We start from the raw sequence: 24,717 nt of genomic DNA on the forward strand, positions 1-24,717 counted from the left end.
TCTGCATGAATGATTAATCTTTTGTACTGTAATACTGGTGTTGCTGTAGCTTTTGTGGTTTGAGGGTACTATCTTTTATTAAACGGAATGGCTCAACTAGAAAAATGGCCAAAGCTTTTAGCTTTATGTCCCTTTCCCTCCCCCCCACCCCCCAACTCCCACCCCCCAACTATGGCAGCTAAGCTAATAAAAGATGTTTCCTCTCACTACAGGTCTTGCTTTTCTGATAAAATCTCTACAAACTAAATACTGCACTGATGTACAGCACATTCAGCATTATCCACATGTGTCACTCTTTTCAATAACTAATAAATAAAAATATCAAGTGAGTGTACATCAAAGGCATTTAGAATAAAAACTTTGAATTAAACAGGAACATATGTAGCTCACATATCTTTATTTGAATAAAGACTATGGAAACACTAACAAAGTATACTATTTCAGCTGATCTGTTTTCCTCAGAAATCTTTGCTGAGTAAGACACTGAAATGTTAAACTTTGTTTCTCTTTCCATTTCTGTTGCTTAAGGAATTTTCTACAATACTGTGGAGTGTGTGCGTGTGGAAAATAACATGGCTTTACCTTTTTTTAAGTCACTTTGATTCTCTTTTGTTATGCCAGAGATTTACTGTTTCTTTTGACATCATAGCAGCTGTTTTTGCAAGGACTGCTTGGGACAGCAGCAAAGAAATCTTGCTCGCTTCCGTCCACATGTACAGAACAAAGAGCTAATACACACCAAGCAGTTTTGATTGCTTGGTGGATAACAAGGAATTAACAAAATCCAACAAAATTCTCAAGAAGAGGCTGGAAAAAGAAGCAAAGTTATCCAGAAATAACACCATTTAGTTTGTGACCAAACTGAAGAGCAGTATCTTGGGTTTCTTTGGGAGACCACTGCTTGGGATCAGGTGCTCCTACAGGATTTACTCTGCAAGCCAGATTTTCTCCCTGATGCTTGTCTGTGCGAATGCCTCTGCTTTCCTCAGTGGAAATACCACCCAGCCTGTCCCAGGATTTAACTTACTACCACTGATCATTTAGTGGGTAGGAGAGCTACTTCCCCTAAGAAAGCAGGTTATCTGTCAGCAAGTGAACCACCCCTTCTGCAAACACCTGCCCTTTCATAACAGGGCTACTTCCATATGGATTCAGATGATTTCCACAGAAATCTGCAGCAGGGTATTTCCCAGACAGTGGACTGACAATGTTCTTTGCTCAATATATCAAAATCCAAGCCCGAGCCTGGAGAACAGGTACTTTCTGTTCCTAAATTCTTCCTTTTGTATACCTAGTTGCAGAGACGCTAGGATTCAACCCCCTTATGACTACCCTGCAAGGTTGTTATAGTTATACATCAAAAAAAAAAAAAAAAGGAAAAGCCACTCAGAAGTTTTCAGCCAAAATGTCTTAACTCTATGATCCAAACAGACAGAAAGAGAGCACATAAATAAAATACCACGAAGAAAGCAGTGAAGCAGGTGGCCTTAAACTTAGAGTTATGGAAAATGCGACAATAAGCAGAAATACCTTTATTTCTGGCACTTTAGAAAGTGTAAGTTTTCCTGTTCTGACTAACCAGGAGGAAGCTAAAATTAAGTTGGAGCTGGGTAAACTAGGCAGTTAAATACTTCTAGTCCTTACTTAGATTTGTTGTGTTTGGTGTTTTGCTTGTGTAGGATTAAATAAAAATAATATGCAACCTAATACACCATATACCAAGTGCTTTCAAGGAACAGAAAGCATCTGCCTTATTGTGACTGTACTGGCAATATGCAGCCATTGCAGTGTGCTAGCATCAACACAAAAGCATTTAGAAGCAGTATGGTGCAGAAAACACATTGTTCAATGTAAGAAACCAGAAGAGCTAGGCAAAGATGATATACTTACCTGTACAATGACATTTGGTTGAAACTCCTCATCGGTTGTGAAGACAGACTGCTCCTTCACAGATGGGAGCATAGCACAGTCTCTCACCCAGTGGGTTTGCCATTGCAGCCAAACAACATTCAGTACCATGCTGCCACCTTGACTCAAAGCATTTTATAAGGGTTAAAGGTAGGAGATCTTACAAGCACTCCTCCCAGCCCCAGGATTTCTCCAGGGAAACCTCCTTCCCCAGGCAGTCCCGTTTTTGCCATACCAACATGATCAGCACAGCTTCCTTTGGCTGGAGCTCTTTGTGTGAATCATCCTGCCAGTGAACTTGCACGATGATTTATAGAGAACATTTGAGAACTTTTGATTGGTAAGCTATGGAGATATCTTGCAAAATCTGCTTTGGCAAACACAGCCACATAATTGGATGCCTCCAGTTGCATACGCAAATGAGGTTTTTCTATAATCATAAAGTGGGAGCTGTCTGTCAGTCAATCTATTCTTTCATTTTAACATCAGTTTTTTGGCTACTTGGAACACAATGAATAAGAAATGGAAGAGCACAACTGTAGAGGACCCAGATGAAAAGTAAGAAATAGAAAAATTATATGCAGTAGCCCTTGGACCAGTCTGGACCCAGACAGATGTAAAAATGGGTTCAAACTTAAACAGCAGAGGTTTAGATTGGATATAAGGAAGAAATTCTTTACTGTTAGGGTGGTGAGGCACTGGAATGGGTTGCCCAGGGAGGTTGTGAATGCTACATCCCTGGCAATGTTCAAGGCCAGGTTGGATGAAGCCTTGGGTGATATGGTTTAGTGTGAGGTGTCCCTGCCCATGACAGGGGAGCTGGAACTAGATGTTCTTAAGGTCCTTTCTAACCCTAACTATTCTATGATTCTATGCTAAGGATACAGACCTGGTATTTCTGGCAAATGTTCACATTTAAGTGGACTTTTCCCACGATAGGGATAAACATTGTGAGTTGCTGACAAAATTTAACTTCTCTGTTTTATCCATGACATTAAAAACCCCTTTTCTGTTTGAGCAGTATGTCCAAAAATAAGGCTTATGTGTAGCAGCAAACACTATTGAATTGCAAGCAAACATTACAAACTTGAGAAAAGTTTACATGGATTTTTTTGTGCAAAAAACAACTGCTTTAAGTGCATGTAATAGAGTGAACGCAGCCCCCAGTGCAGCATGAATGCTCCGCTGCCCGCACTTGGAAGACTGCTGGTATACATTTTTCTTTAATATTGACCAGTGTTGAAGCAAGTAGATTGTAAGGCTTTATTCTCTAAATTGCTCCCTGCTCTGACAACAGTTATAAGTCAAGATGTGTGAAGGGTAAGTGAGCACTTCATATGACTATTTCAGTCCTAAATAATGTTTGCTGGATTGCTAGAAGAGCATACTGCTAGTGGGGTTACACATTTCAAGATCCTCCTGTTATAGAAGATAAACTCATGCTGGTTGCTTATGGCCTTTAGGCAGAAGTAAAAGCATTTTGTTGAAGAACTTTTTGTCAAAATGTCTCTATACTCATCTCTCTGATCAAAAAAGAAATATCATCTATTAGCTCAGAAGCTAGAAGAGGAAGGAAGCTCTTGCTTTAGCTGAAAGAAATGGAAAGAGAACTTCCTCATATAAAATTAAAAGCAGAGGGGAATAAGGACGGAACTATCAGGAACTGTGAGTATAAAAGCATGGAACTTTTAAAAATTGGAATGTTTTATTTTTATGCCTGAACACTAAAAGCATCTAAGGGATCACTTCATCTGAACGTGTTTGTACCTCTGAACACATTGCAAAAGGAAGTACAACATATCTTTCATTACTAAAGCCACTTCCGTTCTTCAAGAAAACTGGAAGTGGGTTTTGGACACAATCTGACAATTAAAACAACTTCTATTTTCTAATATTGCTTTATGTCACAGAGTATGACCTTGTATTACCCTCTCTTCAGTAGCTGGTCCATTCTGAAGTACACATGAATATGTGCACTTATTTAGTGACTGAAAAATCCTAAATCTGTTTGTACATGTAAGAAGTGAAACCTGACTTAGACACTACAATACTTGCCATGTGTAGTGAGAATAGAGGTTAACTGTGATTTCAGTAGTGGTAAGCCCTGTATTAACACAGTAACCTGTAACAAAAGTAGGGAGCCGCTACTATTCACTTATGTGGTAGCATCTCTTATTAATCTGCTGTGCCCTCACACATGCAACTCTTTTAAGATAAACATTTCAGTGAGGTGGGGAATTGTAGTCTATTTTTTTCTCATTGATGTTACTATGAATTATGTGATGGATATGATCTCCTCAATGTCTCAAGTCGTGGAAATTTAGACCCATAAGAAATCATTGCAGCAAGTGATTATACTACTAAGGGAAAGTATAGATGCCAGGAGATGGCAACAAAGGACTGTGACAAAGATTGTTAAATGCTTGTATTGAAGCAGTGAGATCTGAGTGCCCTATAGCTTTACAGTATTATGACAGTTCTTGGGAAGATGGGGATTATTTGTCTATTTGACACTTCCATGTTCCTAACATGAGCAAATGTTTCAGTGGTAAAGTTAGCATTTTGGAGGTATGCTGACTAAAATACAGACTTTTCTCTTATGCCCTAATACTCTGGGTGACTTAAGCAGCTCTTACATAAACCCAAGATACTTGTGACCTTAGGATGCTTGTTCTAGTTGTTTATCTGTATGGTTTTGGCAGTATATTGATAGCAGCTCTCAGCTGCAGTTTGTTTCTTCAGCTGGTGGCTAAAAGAAATGCCTAAATGTCAGTCTCAGGCCTTTTCTCTTAGGTAAAGATTTTGTTGCATTATTTTTGTTGGGCTAAAGATTCAGAGATGAACACATTTTCCTGATAGAGCTGAGAGTGCTCCTGGGGAAGAGTTTTTATTAATAAAACTGGGTTTTTCAGTACTGATGATGATCACTTAGAGGAACTATGCACAGAAGTATCTAAATTTCAACTCCCTCTTGGAGCCACAGACAACCACATAGGTTAGAGCTGGAGAGGAATCAGTCACAAAAAAAAATCTAAGCCCAAATGCTGTCAGTGGATACTGTAGTGCTGACTCAGCTTCTTTATACAAGGCACTGCTGGATTAAGTGATTCATGTTATGGATGAAGGAAATGGTGAACAGCAACAGAATAAGAGCGCTCAGGTAATAAATCATAGCTTGGTTGTGGTTGATAAATTTGCATTTACTTAAATTATTAAGTATAAAAAAGAATACAATATTAAGTTAAATAATGATATAATATTAAGGTATTAATTTACTGAGTAAATTTGCATTTACTTCATAAGCCACTGTCCATCGTATTTGAAAAATCATGGCAGTCAGGTAAAGTTCCCGATGACTGGAAAAAGGAAAATATAGCCCCCATTTTCAAGAAGGGGAAAACGGATGACTTGGGGAATTACAGTCACTCTCACCGCTGTGCTTTGGAGGATCAGGGAGCAGATTCTCCTGGAAACCATGTTAGGGCATATGAAAAACAACGAGGTGGCTGGTGACAGCCATCATGGTTTCACTAAGAGGAAATCCTGCCTGACCAATTTGGTGGCCTTCTATGACGGCCCTATGGAACTGATGGAGAGGGGTGGAGCAGCTGATGTCATCTACCTGGACTTGTGCAAAGCGTTCAACACTGTCTCACATGACATCCTTGTCTCTAAATTGGAGAGACATCAATTTGATAGGTGGACCTCTCAGTGGATAAAGAACTGGCTGGATGGGCGTATGCAAAGAGTTGTGGTCAGTGGCTCAATGTTCGGCTGGAGACAAATAACTAATGGTGTCCCTCAGGGATCGGTGTTGGGACTGGTCTTGCTCAACATCTTTGTCAGTGACATGGACAGTGGGATTGAGTGTGCCCTCAGCAAGTTTGCCGATGACACCAAGCTGTGTGGTTCTGTTGATACGGTAGAGGGAAGGAATGCCATCCAGAGGGACCTTGACATGCTTGTGAGGTGGGCTGATGCCAACATCATGAAGTTTAACCATGCAAAGTGCAAGGTCCTACACTTGGGTTGGGGCAATCCCAGGCACAGCTACAGGTTGGGCAGAGAAGAGATTCAGAGCAGCCCTGCAGAGAAGAACTTGGGGGTGTTGGTCGATGAGAAAATAAACATGAGGTGGTTTAAGTGTGCGCTTACAGCCCAGAAAGCCAACCGTATCTTGGGCTGCATCAAAAGGAGTGTGACCAGCAGGTCGAGGGAGGTGATCCTGCCCCTCTGCTCTGATCTTGTGAGACCTCACTTGGAGTATTGTGTGCAGTTCTGGTGTCCTCAACATAAGAAGGACATGGAACTGTTGGAAATGGTCTCTAGATAAAAACATTTCTCGTAAAAGCTCAGGGTAGACACAACAGTGAAACAGCAGCTATTTATCAACACTTTTGCAAAAATGGGTGTTGTAGTAGGTACATACTGCAAAGGCAGAACTTTGATTTATATTTCCTACCCTGTCTGCAAGTTCCCTCCCTTGTTTCCCCGTTGGTTGGGTACTCCAAGGTTTACAGCTTGTCCAACACATATAATCTACATGCTAAATGTCCCACCTCTGGTTACATCTCCCCTTATTTGATTTCTTGTGCCTCTTCCTCTTATTTATTTATCTCCTTTTATGGTTCGATTTCATACATTCTCTGTCACACACGTGGTTCCCCAATTTACTGTTTAACAACAGAACCAGTTTGCACCAGCTTAGTTTCATAGGTTGTACAACGATAGCATTCTTTTTTTAACCACAGAGTATGTCTGTCGCCCAAAAATGATGTTGTCTTTAACTACAAAGTGTGTCTGTTTAAGTCACGGTATTTTAAAACCTTTGTTTTGTTCCCTTAGTAACCTAGCCCCAGCCCCAATTGCAAAGTCTTAATATTGCAAAGCCCTATCCCCAGTATGCAAAACCAACACTGTTTCTCTCTCAATGGAGCTGTTGGAACAAGTCCAGAGGAGGGCCACAAGGATGATCGGGGGCTAGAGCACCACCCATAGGAAGACAGGCTGAGAAAATTGGGGCTGTTCAGCCTGGAGAAGAGAAGGCTGCATGGAGACCTCATAGCAGCCTTCCAGTATCTGAAGGGGGCCTACAGGGATGCTGGGGAGGGACTATTCATCAGGGACTGTAGTGATAGGACAAGCGTAACAGGTTCAAACTTAAATGAGAAGTTCAGGTCAGATATAAGGCAGAAGTTCTTCACTGTGAGGCTGGGGAGGCCCTGGAACAGGTAGCCCAAAGAAGTGGTGAATGCTCCATCCCTGGTGGTGTTCAAGGCCAGGCTGGACAAAGCCTTGAGTGATATGGTTTAGTTTGAGGTGTCCCTGCCCATGGCAGGGGGGTTGGAACTAGATGATCTTAGGACCTTTTCTAACACAAACCAGTCTATGATTCTATGATTCTATGAAAATATAAAACCTGACTTTACCTCTCTCTCAGTTTTATGCCAATTTTATACACATTTACTATGAGATTGCATTTAGAACTCAGCTGAGACATGATTTGTCTGAGAAATAACTTTAAACAGGATGAAGAGTGCACGCAGTTTGACTACAGACATGATCATATTCCATGAGCATGACAACATCAGACTCCACCTAACCAAGTCATAACAAAGCAACTGTCCTCTTACAGAATACAGAATAATAAAGTTTTCTGAAAATCTCAGTTTTTCATGTCCTGTTTTGTTCAGTAGGCAGAATACTCCTTCCCAGAATGAAGAAATGTGATGTAATTGGCAATTATGTATTTTCATTTTGGAAAAATTCATCTAGTTTAACCTCTTCTGTACGGATTTATGTACCTACCCCCAATGTTCTAGATGAAGCTTAATGGAAAAATGATGCCATCTTGGCTATTAATAGAAAGACTTCAGCTGACTAGTCAAGCTTAACCTACTTGTTTTGACAAGGTCTTCAGGTTTACTTCTGTTTAAACAAGAATAGAAAGCTTCTCACTATTAATATGAAACCATTCTTTCAGTAACAGCAGTGAAAAGAAATAAAGAGTTCAGAGGTGCCAAACAAACATTTTAAAGTATACTTTGCAGAATAAGTGACTCTATCTCGTTTCTTTCCTCAGATGTACTTAGAATACCCAACCCATGTAATAACAGGAAGCTTTCCAGCACCAAATTCTTTTGTTAGGGAGTGAGAAGGAAATATTATTTTATGTATCTATTAGGTAGAAGAATGGGTATTATTCACTCTTAAAAATTGTAGTTCAACGTGAGAATATGTATTACAACGAGGAAGGTATAAATTGCAACTCTTTGGTAAATCTTAACTAAATTTTACTTGGCCTCGAAGAAAAGAATCATAAACTTCAGATGTTTGTCAGGTCAGATGCAAAAGAGGCGTTTAAGAATTCAAACCCCTTTTATCTACTGAATTAAATGTACTGGCCAGATACTTTGTTTCCTACCAGGTTTTCTAAGACTCTTTCTCAGCTATAACCTTTTCCCTCGGACAGTGACAGCTAAGGAGGCAATTAACCCTTAATGGAGGAATGTTACTGAGGCAGGAGAGGACAGGAGCCCTTTCATTTGGTAATGCAGAACAGTGGCTGCAGAAGACAGTTCCCCCTGGAGCTACAGCTCTTAAACTCAAGCTGCAGATGAGTTTCTGTGCAGCTTCTGCAGCTGTTCCTCATCTCCTTTGGGATCATCACCCAATTAGTGGAAGTTTTTGTGGTAAGTGTCATGATGTGATACATCACACCATGTTTCCCCATATGCGTTTTTGTTCACACCTGGGTACATATCCTAGGTGCCAGTTCCCTGGTTGTGTAGGCTGTTTAGGTTGTGCAGACATGTGAGGGTTGGGTAGACAGGGGGCATGGCTAGCTGACGCGCTCCACTAATGCCAACCTGGAAACAGAGCCTGGACTCAGAAACTGGAAGTGAAGACAGCTCTGATAACTTACATATTCCCAGGCATCCTAATCTGCAGTGAAACTATCACTTATCAATCTGAAAAAACACATAGCTCCATAACGATCCAGTTCTCTTTCAACCACAGCACTGAACCATCAGACTGCAGCTTATCTGTCCTGACTCATAATAACAACCAGCCTGGTGGGGTGGCACCAAGAACCACGGGAGACTGCCTTTCAGGTCTGGTGGGACAGGGGGTTGGGCAGAGGAGGAGCTGTCTGCAGAGTCAACCACAGGCGACTCAGCTCCTGGGAGAAGCTTGCCAGAGGCAGTTTCTAACATCTGGTTTGAGAAACAGCTGTGATTTGCTGATCTATATAATTGAGATGCCTCTCTGGAATTAAATGTCTCCAGAGGAAACTCAGCATCTGACTAAATCAGACAACCAGGAAGGATATGGTATTAAGATACATAGAAGTTGAGTTTCCCGTCTCTTTATCTGTGTGCTAAATATCTTTTCTGGGTACCTTGCTTCTTCACAGGAGATTTATAATGGGCAGTGTCAGTGCTGCAGCCTCCCAGGATTGCCATGTGGAAGTTAATAGCTCATGACTAATCCTGTGTCTCTGCTTATGGTATTGGAGCTGACAGACATGCATCCATCTCCCTGACAGTGCAGAGTTCTTGCCCAGGAAGTGTTTCCAGTCCTTTGGCCAGTCTCTAGCTTCCAACACCAAAATTTCCCTCTAGACTATTCCAGTCCAATAGAGCCAGGGTATTTCCTCTTATATTTAGGATGATTTTTTTTTCTCCTTTGATCTCTTTGCATTACCCCACACTTTTCTGCTCTCTCCTCAGCTGCCAGCCCCTATGGCTATGGTCCAGCACTTCTCTCCACACTCCTGTATCAAATACTCAGTTTCTTCCGTTAAGCCTTTTCTTGAAAAATCCTATTTCCCCTAGCCTCTAATCAGTATCTATTTTTCATGAAACTCTGTGGGAAAGCTTTTTATATGTATTCCTGATAAATGGCTCTCTCATCCCAAATGCTGTTTTGAGTAGTGAGGGGAAAAGGAGACATAGTGGAGGCAGGGATCAGGAGAAAGGCAAGAAATAGTAATAGAAATATTTTACATTCCCCCAGATGCATGAAACTGTGCCTATTATTTCACAGTTAGAAGAGGAATTCAGCTGCCTTTCCCCAGAGCATTTTGAAATGACAGGCATAGTTTTTGCAGTTTGGAGAGAGCCAAAACATTCCTAAAATATATCATATAGCAAAAGCAACTTTTGCTGGATTTTTTCACCAAGATAATTTCCTGTGGCAGCTAATTTCTTATTAACTGCAAACACATCACTTCTAGTTGCCTTGAGTGCATGCCTCAGACATAGATGAACACTGGTATTCAACTGTGTGTGCCAAAGTTATAATTTTTCAGGAAAAAGCAACAATTACAAATAATATAATTGAAAACAAATGCAAACAAAGCACAACTTACAAAAAAGCTGGGGAAAACAATCCCTTACGAAAACTGGTTATTATCTTAGCCACAAGTAAATTTTCCAGGTCAACCATCTCTCTCAAATACACACAGCCCTGCTTTCTGACCAGCTACTGCATTTTACACTCACATGTACTTACTTATTCCTTTGTGTTTTCTACTGGTTGCTGTCCCAGTCACACCTGATGGCCATGAATGTGGTCTCTGCTTGCCTGTGCTTGGGCTCTCGCTTGTTCTTTACACGAGGGCTAGGTTTTCAAGCTATTTGAGGGGATGCACCTTCAACCACTGCTAGAGCCAGGGCAGGCAGCTCCAGAAGACAATCCTGGGTGCATCAGTACTTGTTAACTCTGGGGTCAGACTTGTGCTTGAGCCTATGAGATTGCACACTCTGCCTATGTGAATTTTCCAAGCTCCAGCCAATGTCCCAAGCAAAGTAACAGGCTGACAACTAGAAAAGCCCAGGAGCAAGGGAGGAACTGGCCCTTTCATTCAGGCAGTGTAGAAAACAGCACTTTGAGTCACAGTTCAATAAATTAAAGTCTAAATTTTGGTGTGGCAGAATAGATGGAGCCAAGGAAACTTAGACTCTGGTAAAGAAATTTGAGGTGGTTAGCATATCTGATAATTGGGTTCTTTGCTCTGATGCCTGGCTAACCAGCTATCTCCCTAATTTAATATACCCACATTTAGAAAACTGACCCTAATCCTTATATGCTTTAAATTTCTTGGTCTTGTGTATGGGAATTTTGAATTGCCAAGTAGAATAATGCTATATCTCATAAAGTCCTGAGCTTTTTATATTCCAAAGACAGAAAATGCAGAAGACAAATCCACCCACAAAGACAGAAAACCATCATACACACATCTCCCTTCTTGTGACTATGCATAAAGTCAACAATACAAAGTTGTCGAGATGTTTGTGTCATTGCTGCTTGTAAAAAGTTAAATATTTCTCATTCTTTAATTACGATTCCTAAATATCTTATTATTTAAATGGGGTTATTTAAATGGCAGACACATAAATGCTATACAAACAGCTCTTATGATAATGGTGACTTAGCTTTTACGCAAAGATGCATCAATTTCTCTCTCCTTCTAAATCATTGCATAAAAAAACCCAGCTTATTCTTTAGCAAAAAGCCTAAAATTTAAAGCAGGATAATCTCTGCCATGAAAGACATAGGCATCTTAAACTCTGATATTTTTGGGAAAAGTGCACAGTTAAATATTCCCAGCACTCTGTTATGCCTTGGGTCTAAAGCTAAGAGCTGTCATACTGAAACCTGCAGGAGCTCTGGCTTCAAACTGCAGAAAAATATTACTGCTATGAACTAGATCCTTAGGGTTACACCAGCTGTGCTTCTGGCCCAGAGCATGAGTCTTTTCTCACTTAAAACCCAGCCAATACTCATGTAAATTATGTGGCCTGATCTCAGTTTCATTTTGGGGAATGGACAAACTGGTGAAACAGCTTTTCTCCAGTGGCTGAATCCTGCAGGGCCCTATAGCCTGTGCTAAACTTCTTTTCTGTAAGTAACTTTAAAAGCTTTTAATTTCAACAGACCTTTTCATAGAGAAAGCTGAGAAGAATCTCTCATGTGGATATCTTTAGCTAATGGAGCATTCACACAGTTTCTGTTAAAGTACTATTACTAGTCCTTTCTGAATAGCTCGGTTTGTGGTCATTTTGGTACATTTATTTACTGCAAGCTGAGCTGCATTCTTTCTGGACTCCCATTGACTCAGACAGAGGCTGTAGACTGAGTTGAAGTCTTGTTCATACAGAGTAAAGTCAATAGGAGTGTTTCCAGGGACTCTGATGGGATTTGAGGAGCCATAGCCCAGGACAAAACTATGGTGCTTGGAGCCAGAAAAAAAAAATAAATGAATGAGTTCATCTGGTCTGATCCATAGCTAATCACAGGATATGTAAGTTTTATCCAGATATGCCAGTAATGAAATAACACTTTCTTCCTTAGGAAATTAGATGTGCCATGTAGAGGAGAAACAGAGGTCACTTCCTCACGGCATGGCACCTGGCTGCTGGGACCTGCTCAGGTGAGATGCTCCTGGGTGACTCCAGCTCCATTGCCAGCCACTGAGATCCAGTCAGCTGACCACCCAGAACAGCACCCACTTCCTTCCCAAATCCTGAAGGAAGCTCAGGATTGTCAGACTGCTGCAGGAAATGTAACCAATGCTGTTTCACATCAAACTCATGAACAAAGGTCATAAGGAGAAGTCAGGCTGACATACTTTAGAGCCAAAGACTGCAAATACCAGCCAGCCTAATCCTCTCATGATGTGGGTGTATGTATAACACAATATTGAAAAGAAATACGGTTGTCCTAGGTTTAATAAAAAATATGTCTAGACCAAACTATTTCCAAAAGTAGAGATGCTTACAAGAAACACAAAATGTGGGGCAATATAAAATAATCTGTCTCATAATCAGTCTTTTAGGAACCCTTTGAACTGAAGGTTGGACCTGGACCAGGATACTGCAATAAACTGGTGGAGGGACGTCTCCTCCAGGAACTGGCTATAGGGGTTTTTTAAAACCATTGAATTTACTCTCAGAATCTAGATTAAACCCCTTTTCCTTTTAATATATTTTATGTCATTGTAAGAAGTCTGTGTGAGGGTAAATCCACTTCCTTCTCATAAGCTGTCTCAATATTTTCCTCACAGCTATGAGGAAATGTCTTATTTCAAGGCTGAATTTTTCCAACTCTGATTTCCCAGTGCTAGGTCTTACCATGCCTTTTGTCAGCACACTTGAAACAGAGGATGGAAAACAGATTTTTCTCCTTCCCTTCCCCTGTTGTACTGTATCCCATTTTAAGCAACAGCTACTCAGATTTTTAAAATCCTGATCCACAGGACAATTTAATCTCATGATTTACTTTAAGTACATAAGTAATCCCATTGACTTCAATGGGACTATTCTCAGGTTAAAAGTTAAATGCATGGTTAAGTGCTTTGCTTGAATAGTATTTAAGTTCTTTTTAATTCTCATATACTCTTGTTCCTTGCTCATGATATTTGATCTGTACGATGTGTTGGAAATGCAGCATTTCAAGTAAATTGTTCAGCATGGAATCACATAGGTTACGACACAGCAATTTCCATTGCAGCTTTTGTTTAGTGCTGAAGGAATCCTGACTGATGGATACCAAGGGCTTTTTTGACGTTATTTTCTCTGAAGAACTAATGCTCTTCATTCCTGTTAATTCCCTCTGCTGCCTAGTTTATTTGTTCAGCAGTGCCCTAAACAATAAAGGTTTTCTTCAAGCAATAGGCTGCTTTGCACTCTGTATGTGTGGTTTACTGAATCCAGACCTAGGGAAAATATACTGGTCTTCAGCTGGTATGAATCAGAGTTGTCTGCAGAGATGAAGGAGCTATGCTTATTTACATCAGATAAGGATCTGACCTATTGTCTACTGTGTTAATGTATAAATACGTGTATGTGTGTAGTTAAACATGTAAGACCTGAGCAGAGGAATAACCCTTTGACACTCTGTTCTTGGGATATGAGATATAATATTAAAGACATGAGGGTGAAAGCCTTAAATTAAAGTTTATTTCCTCCTGAGGTCAGGTATGAAAATACATAATATGGGATTGTCTCCCAGTGTCAATAGCAAAACACTTTTCAATAATACTTATACAGAATTACACCTGTACTATGGACCTTCAAAAGCTTTCCAGTGCTTAAGGTGTTTCAAATGAATCTGCATTATTTCAGAATGTTTAGTATTAGCCACTGACCATTCTTGTGTCCTACATATGTGTGACCAGGGGACTCTGTCTCCTTTTGCAAACAATGCAAAGTGGCCGTTTCGGATCAGGCAAGCTAGGAAGTTAAATATTGCCTAACTCACGTTTTCAATTATTTTCTGAAGGCTTCTATATCTGTCTGTTGACCATATGCGGGGCCAAACTCCTTCCATAAGGTGCTTAGAATATACAGTGAGACTACACTTTAACATAAAGTACTACTCCAATACTCAAGATTTTTGCCTCAAGATTTTACTCAAGATTTCCAGAGTAAAAACCCTTTATCATTAATTTTGTCAATAATTTCTTACTAGCAATTATAATATTTTGCTTTATCATATATATAATGTATATTTATTTAATATATTTATAATACCTTCTTTTAGTTTAAAACCATTACCCCTTGTCCTATCACTGTAGCTCTGCACTGGACAAAAGAAATTGTCTCTTTTACAGGGGAGCCCAGACACAGGTGTGGCCTGACCACTGCTGACTAGAAAAGAAGGATCACCTCACTTGAGCTGGTAGCACCTCTCTTCTTAATGCAGCTCAGGAAGCTGCTGGCAAACACAAACAAGCCACATCTTGCTGAAAACTGTATGCCACATCAATGAGATTATTTTTTCCCAGTTTTAGAGATCTACATTTAAGTTGGTCAGTTCTGTTCGCTTCCTAGTCAGGGGATAAAAACAGGGTCTTCCAAAGTGAATTCATCTAACTCTGAGGACAAGGTCTACAGGTTGAGTTAAACTACAGCTTAGCCTAGAGCTCTTCTTTGGCTATGAGGATAACCTACATCACTCATTAGCTGTGGTGCACACACTGTGCACACTCAGATCTGGATTGGTAAGTCCCACCGTTCTGTTCATAGTATTCCACAGTGCCTGCAAATGTATTAAGCAGCTTGAAGTATGTGCAAACCCCTGTCTTTCCCAGAATGGTTTTGCACCAGAATAGAAGGAGCAAGAAAGGATTTCAAGGTTTATATATTTGTCCTGTTCTGCCACATGTGCATCTTCATGGGCTTCCTACGTTATTGTTGTATGCAATATCTAACTAGCTTATGGTAGATTATATGAAAGTGTATTACACTTCATAAGCTTCCATTTGGAGAGACTGTTCTCATCAATGTCCCCTGATATTTCGGTACTTTGTAGTCTTTCCTATCCCATCTCCACTTCCCTTTCTGCCCTTTTGTCTAATTTCTGATTCTCATTTGCTCTGAACTCAGTTTTTCGTTTTTATTCTCCTCCTATTCATCAGGTATCCATAACTAACATTTTTCACAAGGCTTTAAAAGCTTTGAGTACTGAGGCAGATGCATGGGGCAGTGTACTGTTTATATAAAAGGACAGCTGTAAAAACATGTGTGATGGCAATTAAGCAAGAACTCTTAGAAGCATGAAGTCATTAATTCTAATTGCAGTAAGGCTCTTCTTAGACATTGTCCCTAATATTTGAAATGAAGAAAAAGTCAGCTTCAGGCAGCATTCCAGCTTTATTTCCTCGACTTCCATGCTATAGCGAGCAAGCGGATTGCATGTGTCTTGTTATTGGATACACTGAGGAATTTTTAACTTCAGACATCCCTCTTTGGGCTTGCTGTCCCACAGGCACTGAAGCAGGTTCCACTTTAAATGCAGCAAAAGGAAGAAGCCAAACTACCAGCCAGAGGATTATTCCCCAACAAAGCAGTTTCCAGTTTATTATCAAGGCTGTATCCTACATGCCTTCAATCACTTTTCAAGAAAGCAGCAGATTAGGGCAGTTAGCAACATCTTCAGGAGTGTCTCAGCACCTCACAAGCTAATAATTCATCCTTCTTAATTTCATTAAACTCCAGAGTTGTTTCCAACAAGCAGCCACTCTTTTAACTTGCTGATATAGAGCTGAATGATGGAGATATGCTTAAGCAAACCAGATGAATACACACAAGGAACCCCATTCCTTTCAGTTGCAGTTTGAAAGCTGATATATTACATGTCTGCATGCAATAAAATTTTTTGTTTTAATGTTCCTAGGGAAGCTTGAAACTAAATCCTTGCAAAACATCTGGTTCAAAACTGCAGCATTTTAATATTAAATGCTTCCTGAAATGTTTGTGTAACTGTACCATGCAGGTTTGCTTCGTAGCCTTAGAATGAATTGTTTCTAATTCATTTTGTTATCCTTGCACTGACTTTGATATCTCCTGCTGGTAACATAACATCAGCGATAGTGCTACTCCAAGTTCAATAGTTAGTTGATATCCCAAGCACAAATTCTGAAGACAAACACATAATTTTTGGGTTTCAGTTTTGTGTTGTGTTTTAGTCAACTCTAAGATTTTAATATTCTGTTCCTTAAAATTCACTAAATTTCTTAATGTCATAGATTTGTCTTCCCAGAGTAGGTGTTCAGTATCACAACAGGTCCTTCTGCAAGGTCTCTGGATGAGGTGTGAAGATAATCTGCATGACCCTGTGAACAACAGCTGTCATGTCACTGCTGGGACTCGTATTTAGAAGTTTGTGTCAAGGCCCTTGAGGGCTTGGAAAAAAAAAATAATCAGCAGTGAAGCAGAAGATTTTTTCCATACTTAATTGTCATCCTGACCGTCCATGTCCACGGATAGACAAGCAAAAGGAAATCAGAAAATGCTCATCATTTTAAAGTGTGCTAAGCCTCGTGAAAATGGTCTTACTGACCTCAAAAGCTGTAGCTTAATGGTTCCAAGTAAAGCCACATAAAATCTTAGTGTGATGCTCTAGGTTATGCAGGCTGACTTCATGTCTTCAGCTGGTTTCATTTTTGTGCTGAGCACAGTGCAGAGTCCTGACCTGTTGCTGCCTGACCATCCATCAGACAGGGTAATTGTGTCAGCTGCAGGGCTCATGAACTTTGGGATCACTACATAGCCGTGCTACTTTTGGGGCCTGAGCTGATTTTTTTCAAGACATGTAGCTTAGACTAACTATCCAGCTTAGGATAGCCTCAGCTCCTTAGTCTGAGGCCTTCCAGCATTGACTGAGCGCGAGAGCATCTCAGGAGCTTGCCTCTCTGGGCTAAAGAAGGAGCCTTGATTCCTAACTTCAGCAATTCAGGTAGGGCTCAAAGACAGACTGAATACAAATGGAAGAAGGTCTCCAAAAGCCATTGAAATACAGGGAAAAGCAGAAACCAGTCAGGGACTCCTGAATTACAAGAAAGGATTTAAACCAAACCAAAACAAAAAACTTCACACAACAAAAGTTCAATTCTATAGCATAAAACCCATACAAACCATTAGCAAAGCTTTGTGCATGCTTCAGATTAGTCATGTAATTACACCATAAACCCCTACTAGGATTTAATTTCAATTGAAAGCAGTGGAACTAATGGTGTGCTTACAAATAAAGCTGATTAAGATTTTGTAGGACTGGGAACTATTTCATACAGGTATCAAGAGATTTAATGTCAATATGTAGCAATTTGCATGACTCATAGAGTCAATAAAATATGCACAGGTATTTTTAGACAGATGATTATATGACTGGCCTAGCTCAGAAAGAAATGTAAAAGTACATAGTATGAAACAACTATTCAAACAGCAAATAATTGCGTAAGTATATAACTGGAACAAAATCCTACAGCTGATGTATAACACAGGAAATTCCATTTCAGCATACTTCTTGATGCTTAATCCTGCCAGGTGGAATGGATCAACAAAAAGGGAGAAGTCAGAGTACATTGTGAAAAAATGTTATACATTTGTGGGGGTCATCCAACAGGACAGAAGGAAACTCCATAAAGCAGCTACAACTCTCATTGCTCAAGTTCAGCTGGGTTCAAGCTCAGTATCTATCTGTATCATTATAATTATTTATGTTCCAATTTATCTCTGTCTTGTAAAAAGCCTATTTTTACTGAAATCTCTTTTCAAGCTATTTCTGTCAATTTTTTCCTTGTTTTTATACTTCAGATATAATTTCAATTAAAATATAACAGGACTGGAATAAGAGTTGGGATGGGGAAAAAGACACTTTCTACAACTTGCTCACAAGTCAGACTGTCTCCAACATGATTCAATGTTAGAAGTACCTTATGATTCACAACAGCATTAGTGAGCACTGAATCATACTGCCTGTGTTAGACTGCAAAAAAATGAACATATCAGCATAATGTCATGACAGGGTATACTGTAGCTGATTGAAGCACTCTAATTCAGAGGAAAATAAAATATTAAGAGGAAACTGTTGAAATAGCAGTTGAGATAAAAATCAGAGATCTCCACAAAAGGTCACTGCAAATCAGATTTGGAATGTTAAAAGAAAAGACAGAGATATTAGATATGAAACCTGAAGGCATAGTTGGTGATATTTTTGTTTAATTCAATTCAAAACAGAAATGAGAGAGGAAAAGATTTCCACAGTGAGCACAACCACTGTGTCTTTCAGGAATAGTGTTGGGTTCTTAAGTACACTTCAGAGGTTAAGTTTAAGCCCGAGTTTAACAAGCATACTAGCTCTGAACAATTTTGTCCTCAGGTTCCTTAGACCTCTTCTTTCATTTATTAGATGAAATAACATTAGAGCAAAGATCTAGAGTTTGGTGGTTTTGTAAAAAGAAATAGATACATATAGATAGCAACTATATAGTATATATAGATATATACATAGTAATGCCTATTTCCATGTGGTTACACAGTGGTCATAATAAAATGTGAGGAATAACATCTAAGACAAAGCAACACACATTGCAATGTTCAAAATCAGCTGAGTTGAGAAAATCCTGACATACACCAGTGTGACATGTCTAAGCATTAGCTTCAGCACAGATTTCCCTTAAGGACTGGCTTTGCAAGGGGTAAGAGTGTGCTTGACCAGAAACACCCCCACCAAAGGCATTAGAAGATGGGCAATTCTGAACGTAAGTATTGGGATCTGTGCCAGAGGCAGCTTCCAGACTCTCCACTCTGGGGTAGGGGTACTGCTCTCCCTCCCTGCAGGGCTGAGGCTGCCTGCTTTCTTGCAAATCCCTGTGAGCTATGTTGAAACTGCCCTTTATGCTCTGGATCAAGTAGAGCTTTCTCCATATTGAGTCAGGTCCAGAAAGGCCAGCAGTAACTTTTGCTAGTAAATGACTATTAGCATACATAAATGCCAAAAGAGAGGAGGCAAAGCCTTGCAGTGAAAGATTAAAGTCTTTGTTAGGATTCATTACACATGGAGGCCAATAATATGCATTTCACAAGTGTCTGTAATAGATTTGTCTTCCTTTGTTCAAATGTATTTTCCATTTACTCTATCTCTAGCCAAACATGAGGCCCAGAAGAGGGAGGCTGCCCCTTTTGCTTCAGCCCAAGCCCCAGGGGTGCTTAAGAAAGAGTCTGGCCTGGGGATTGTGAAGTCTGCAAGGGTGCCTGCTTGATATTGCCGCAAAGAGAACTTGAAAGGTTTTGCATAGTCAGGAGTCTTGGTCAAGGAGTTAGCAGCATTTCAGTGAGCCAGCAATGCATATATATTAAAATAAAATACATATTCCACTCCCATTCATCATTTTCAGAAAACAAGAGTGGAACTCTCCTATTTTTTTATGCAAATTGAGAGCTTGCAGTTCTCATTAGAGCTAACAGGTTCTCCACTCTTCCTGATAATGTGTTTAAAAATAAACCCTTCAAATCTCTTGCCTAAGCAGCATTAATCATGCTAGATCTTAACCACCAATCATCAATTGGCTTTTATGAGCTATGAGGTAAACAAAAGAGAATGGGCTGTTTTAAAACTGCTGTTACAGACCACAGGCTACAGACATCTGCTTTCCCCTGTCTCCTCTTTGACTTCAAGGGAGTATTATTCAGAACATCACAAGGTGGGATATGATTTGCTAACAATACTTGTCTATGTTTTATATCAAGCATCTGTTAGTGTTTAAATATCTCATTTCAAAGCATCTAAAACTTCATGCAGGTCAGATCACAGACATATTTCGCACACGTGGATTAACTGAAGAAAATCATTGTAAGGGCAAACTCCCAAAACATCAGCCAGTAAAATGATGTACAAAATGCCAAAATTTGCTTATCTCATTTCAGACTCTACTCATATGCCAGCTTGCATCTGGATTCCTGATATTTTTCCCCTTGTATCTTCAGAAGATACATGAAGAAGGCCGTTATGTAATACTGTGCTTTTTATAGCAAACTAAAACTACACTGAAGAGGTTCAATGTTGGAAGCTATTTTTAGCCAAACTAATTGCAACAATTTCACTAAGAACATAAGCTGCAGATGTCTCCTAAGGTAAAAAGGAAGGCAATGGGAGAGCTGGTCAGAGGAAAGGCTACCGACTACAGAAAAATAGCAGAACCAGATTACGTTAAATGATGCAGTTCTGCCCAACACTCCCTCTAGTGGTTTTTCTCGCAGCCGTGAGCATGGAGTCCCATACACTCAAAAGTCCTCCAGCCTAATGACAAAACGTCCGGTTAATAGGATTAAGTACCTTCTCATCAGATAAGTAGAACATGGCAAAATCCCTGACACTCCCAGCAATTAGATCAGAAACAGCCCGACCCCTTCCTGACGCGGGGAGCAATTTTGCAGAGGAGGTGTTTCAGTATTAATGGTAAATATATTGGGGTTTATTTTAACTTTTCTTTGGTGATGGGTTTGTATTTCTTTGTAAAGTTAAATGGTCTTTTGCTATAAATGTAAAGATACAATATGCAAGTAATTTAGTATGGAAGTAAATCCAGGCTATAAATAAATCCAGGCTCTTAATTTACATTTGCACTTGCAGCTGGTAACTGCATTTCCATGAATGCTATACTGGCTAACAAAGTTACTTAAATACTGTGTTCACTTAATCAGATGAGAACTACGAAACAGAGTTGCACGGTTTCTAAAAAATAAACCTTTCTCCTCTAATTGTTCTTGGGTGGCAAATAAAGCAAAGGGCATTTCTTACCTTTATTTTGTAGGAATTTCTTCCAATTGCTGATGTGTTTGTTTACAAAACTGATCTAATTGACGTTTCTTTGTACACCTATTATTGCATCTGCTATATTAAGTATTATCCTGAAGGATAAGGAAAGGAATTGCATGTATGGAGACAAAGAAGGGAACAACAATCTAGAAACCTGCCTTTTAAAATTTGGCAGTACTATTTAACATGGATGCATTTATAATATGAAATAAGGACAAAGTGTGAGAGCAGTACATAAGGAAAAAAGGGACAGATGAGATGCAAAAGCTTTTGGTTTTATATATATGTCCTGGTTCTGTTACACCATCGTGCAAACTCAGTGGAATTCATCTAGTTAGTCTGAATAGATAACTACAAATGAGGTCAAGCTTCTTATGCATGTGTTTTCACTAACAGTAGCATTTAGATGCATGTTAGAGGTCTCAGAAAACGTAGTTAAAGTAAAAATGAATGGTATCTTGTATAATACTCAGTAAACATTTCACCTAAGCATTTGAGCATCATGAAGATGCTTATATTTAACTGCTTCTTTAACAGAAAGAACATGAAGTCCTCTTGGCTACTTATAATATACGTGCTATGGCTGAATGGTCATCAGTGTGCACCAACAAAGCAGGAGGAAATGAATCTTCGAGAAAACCTGAAGCGTATGTATGCTTTTCTTACCAGGGGTGTGCTGGAAGCCCCTGAGCCTAGGTCTCCAGTCTCCTGGAGCATTTTGACCTCTGTCAAGAGGATCTGCTTTTATGTACGGAGCTTAGAAACCATCATAGAGCTGACTGCATGCATCCACACACACAGTGGGGAGATAAAAACAACTGGGATGAAAAAGTAAAGGGATTAACAGATAAGCATCCCCTTGCAACAAAGTATTAAAGCACTTTTATAGGTTATTTGATCTCTCATAGATCATTAGAATATCAACTCAAAATTCAATTCAACAGGCCTTGAATTATTTTATTTGTTTAAAGAATCTTTGAAAATGTTTATTTTACAATTAAATAAATCACTGGAAAAGATAGTTATTACAAATAATTGAAGAAAAATTACTTAATTTGGAAAAAAAACCCAAAACCCAGCTATTCTGCATATAGTCACTTTTAAGCATGGCTTTATTTTGTGGATAAGAATTCCAAGAGGATCAGCGATGAAATATTCCTTTGTTTCAGTCCATGTTGAAAATATATCCATAACAAACAAAAAGCTAGGGGAGGGAAAGAAAGTTATAAAGGAAGAAATGACTGGCATGCTTTTGGCTGTCTCAGGGTGTTGGGTTTTTTACTTGTTTTGTATAGCTATATATTCAGGGTATTTCTGGAAATGAAACAGATACAGATGAAAGACAGGTAATCACACAGAACTTCAAGGTGCAGCATGTGGGCCGATCTGAGCTTTCAACAAAACTCTACAGTCATTACTTCACAAGAAGTCTAGAGACTGTATTCTTATGAAAGCACCTTGAAGGCACCTGTAATCTACATTTCTAAATGTAAATTATCACTGCTTTTAGATTAAGATAAATATAGAATCATAGACTCGTAAAAGGGTTAGAGTCAGAAAGCACCTTAAGATCATCTAGCTCCAACTCCCCTGCTGTGGGCAGGGACACCTCACACTAGACCATGCCCAGCCTGGCCTTGAACACTGCCAGGGATGGAGCATTCACCACTTTCTTGGGCAACCTTTCTCAGCGCATCACCACCCTCACAATAAAGAACTTCTTCCTTATATATGTGAGTTATGTCATCAGAAAACTGATGAGTAATTCTTGGAGACATCCAAAACATAGGATGAGGTCCTAGGAACCTGATCTAGTTGATCCTGCTTTGAGCAGGGGTGGTGGACTCAAACTCCAGGGTGCCTTCCAGCCTCAGCTGTTCTGGGACTCAGTGATCAGCAGTGGGACAGCTGAATATATAGCTTGAGTTACACACAGCTGATCACTGGCAAAGGCTCTGAGTCAGATTCTTATCTGATGGCAACTGGTTTGGCTCTGTGTTATTCAGCATTCACTATCTAAAGATTTGGCTCTGCAGCTGTAGGGAGACACAGAGCTCTTTCATTCTCCATCATCAGTACATGACAATTTGTGATAGTGTTAAAATCTGACTAAATCACTGTATATTTTGGCTTTTTTTAGTATTATCTGAAGTTGGAGAGAAGTATGTAGATGAGGAGGTAAAGAAAGCTTTGATTGGTATTAAGCAAATGAAAATTATGATGGAAAGAAATGAAGATAAGCACATAGGTCTGATGAAAACCTTGAAGAAGAGCAGTGAAGAAAAAAAGGTAACTGAAGCACATCTGGATTTTTTTTTTGCTTGTATTTCTGTTAAGTTGTGGCTATTTTTAATCAAAGATGAGCCAGGTTGTATATGGGTTTAATCTGCCTCCTGGAAGTAGTAGGGCATGCCATTGTGCTTAGGCCAATAAGCAAGCCAGCAGGGATCCTTTGGTGTCTTCCCTTTTTTGGGGAAGAATGTAAACCACAGTGTTGTACACCCTGAGCAGCATACATCTCTTTATGTGGTCACAGATTAATAGGAAATCTGTTTCTGTCCCTTTCTCTCATTAGCTGAAGAAAACTCTCATGGCACCTCCACAGAGGCTCTCACTGCTTGTCTCCTGGAAACAGGAGCTGGGCCAACAGACATTCTTTAATAGCCTATCAGGAACCTGCATGTTCACATTTCAGAAGTTAAAACATTAGTTTATATTTGCCAGTTTCCTAAAAGCGCTTGCCTGCAGCCAGGACCCTGGCAGACTGATACTTCAACTATAAGGGAAGCTTTCAGACTGCACTGGAATAAAGCACTGAACAAGAGCCCTGCCTGCCTCACTGGTGCCTCTTCCAGATCGTGCAGTTCTTTTGAATGCTAGAGGTGAAGAGTTTCTGCCTTCCTCAGAAATACAGCTTTCTAACACAGTGGCATACTGTTAATTCTTCCCCATGGCAGAATGTCTAAGCTACTTTTAAAATGAAACAGAAAGAGTGAGCACTAGGCAAAATACAGCTGATTTACCACTAGTTAGCAAGTTACCTTCTCCCAGCCCATCCTGGTTGCAAAGTAAAATGCATTATCTGACACAACCTTCCTTGAGATCTGAGTGCTCTCATTTTATTCTGCAACTGGGAGGTAACTAGCAGCAGCCTAGTCAAGTTGATGGCGATCCCCATGTAGAGGTACAGAAGTTCTGCAGTAAAAGGAGATATTAAATACTGTATGTGGACTCAAACATTACTTTGGAGAGAGAATCTGAGTTTTGTAACACCCAAGTGCCAGAGTTGCTGCAACAGCAATGTGTTGATTAAAGTATTGCATTCAGTGCTTATTTCTGGAAATCCCCTGCTTCACTGAATTCACACCAAGGCAACTGCAAGTAACCATATAAAGGTATTTTGTGCAGAAGCTCCAGAAGCTCTGCCCTGCATGTCTGTATACATCTCAGGCCATAAGATACATCCCAGCTTGCTTTGCAATCTTCAGACCTGACCTTCGGAAAAATACCAAAGCCACAAGTGTTAATGTGCCCCAGAGAAAGAACAGGGTATTGGGGGAATTTCCAGTGTCCTAGTGCAATGCCTAGGCTCAGAGCCTTGTGCTCAGATGATCCTGAGAAATAGAGATTACTGTATGTTTAAAAAAAATACAAAGATCCTAAATCGTGCTTTCAGTGAAGCTGAAGGAAAATTCCTCTTGG

At 39.8% G+C, this 24,717-nt stretch overlaps 1 protein-coding gene across 5 annotated transcripts in view; it reads left to right on the forward strand.

Moving 5' to 3' along the window:
* The window catches only part of CLUL1 (clusterin like 1), a 60,490-nt gene that overhangs the window by 24,580 nt on the left and 11,193 nt on the right, over nt 1–24,717 (forward strand). For 2 of the 5 annotated variants that reach the window (XM_034060880.1, XM_031052973.2), the window contains 2 exons: nt 21,553–21,662; nt 23,156–23,304. In XM_034060880.1, coding sequence (XP_033916771.1) covers nt 21,553–21,662; nt 23,156–23,304 — 259 coding nt within the window. Of the gene's footprint in view, nt 1–19,881; nt 19,901–20,307; nt 20,656–21,438; nt 21,663–23,155; nt 23,305–24,717 lie in introns of those variants that run through there. The other 3 variants (XM_031052975.2, XM_005153506.3, XM_034060817.1) reach the window with 3 other exon arrangements.

The sequence above is a fragment of the Melopsittacus undulatus genome, chromosome 1, assembly GCF_012275295.1.
Source record: "Melopsittacus undulatus isolate bMelUnd1 chromosome 1, bMelUnd1.mat.Z, whole genome shotgun sequence".
Taxonomy (NCBI): Eukaryota; Metazoa; Chordata; class Aves; order Psittaciformes; family Psittaculidae; genus Melopsittacus; species Melopsittacus undulatus.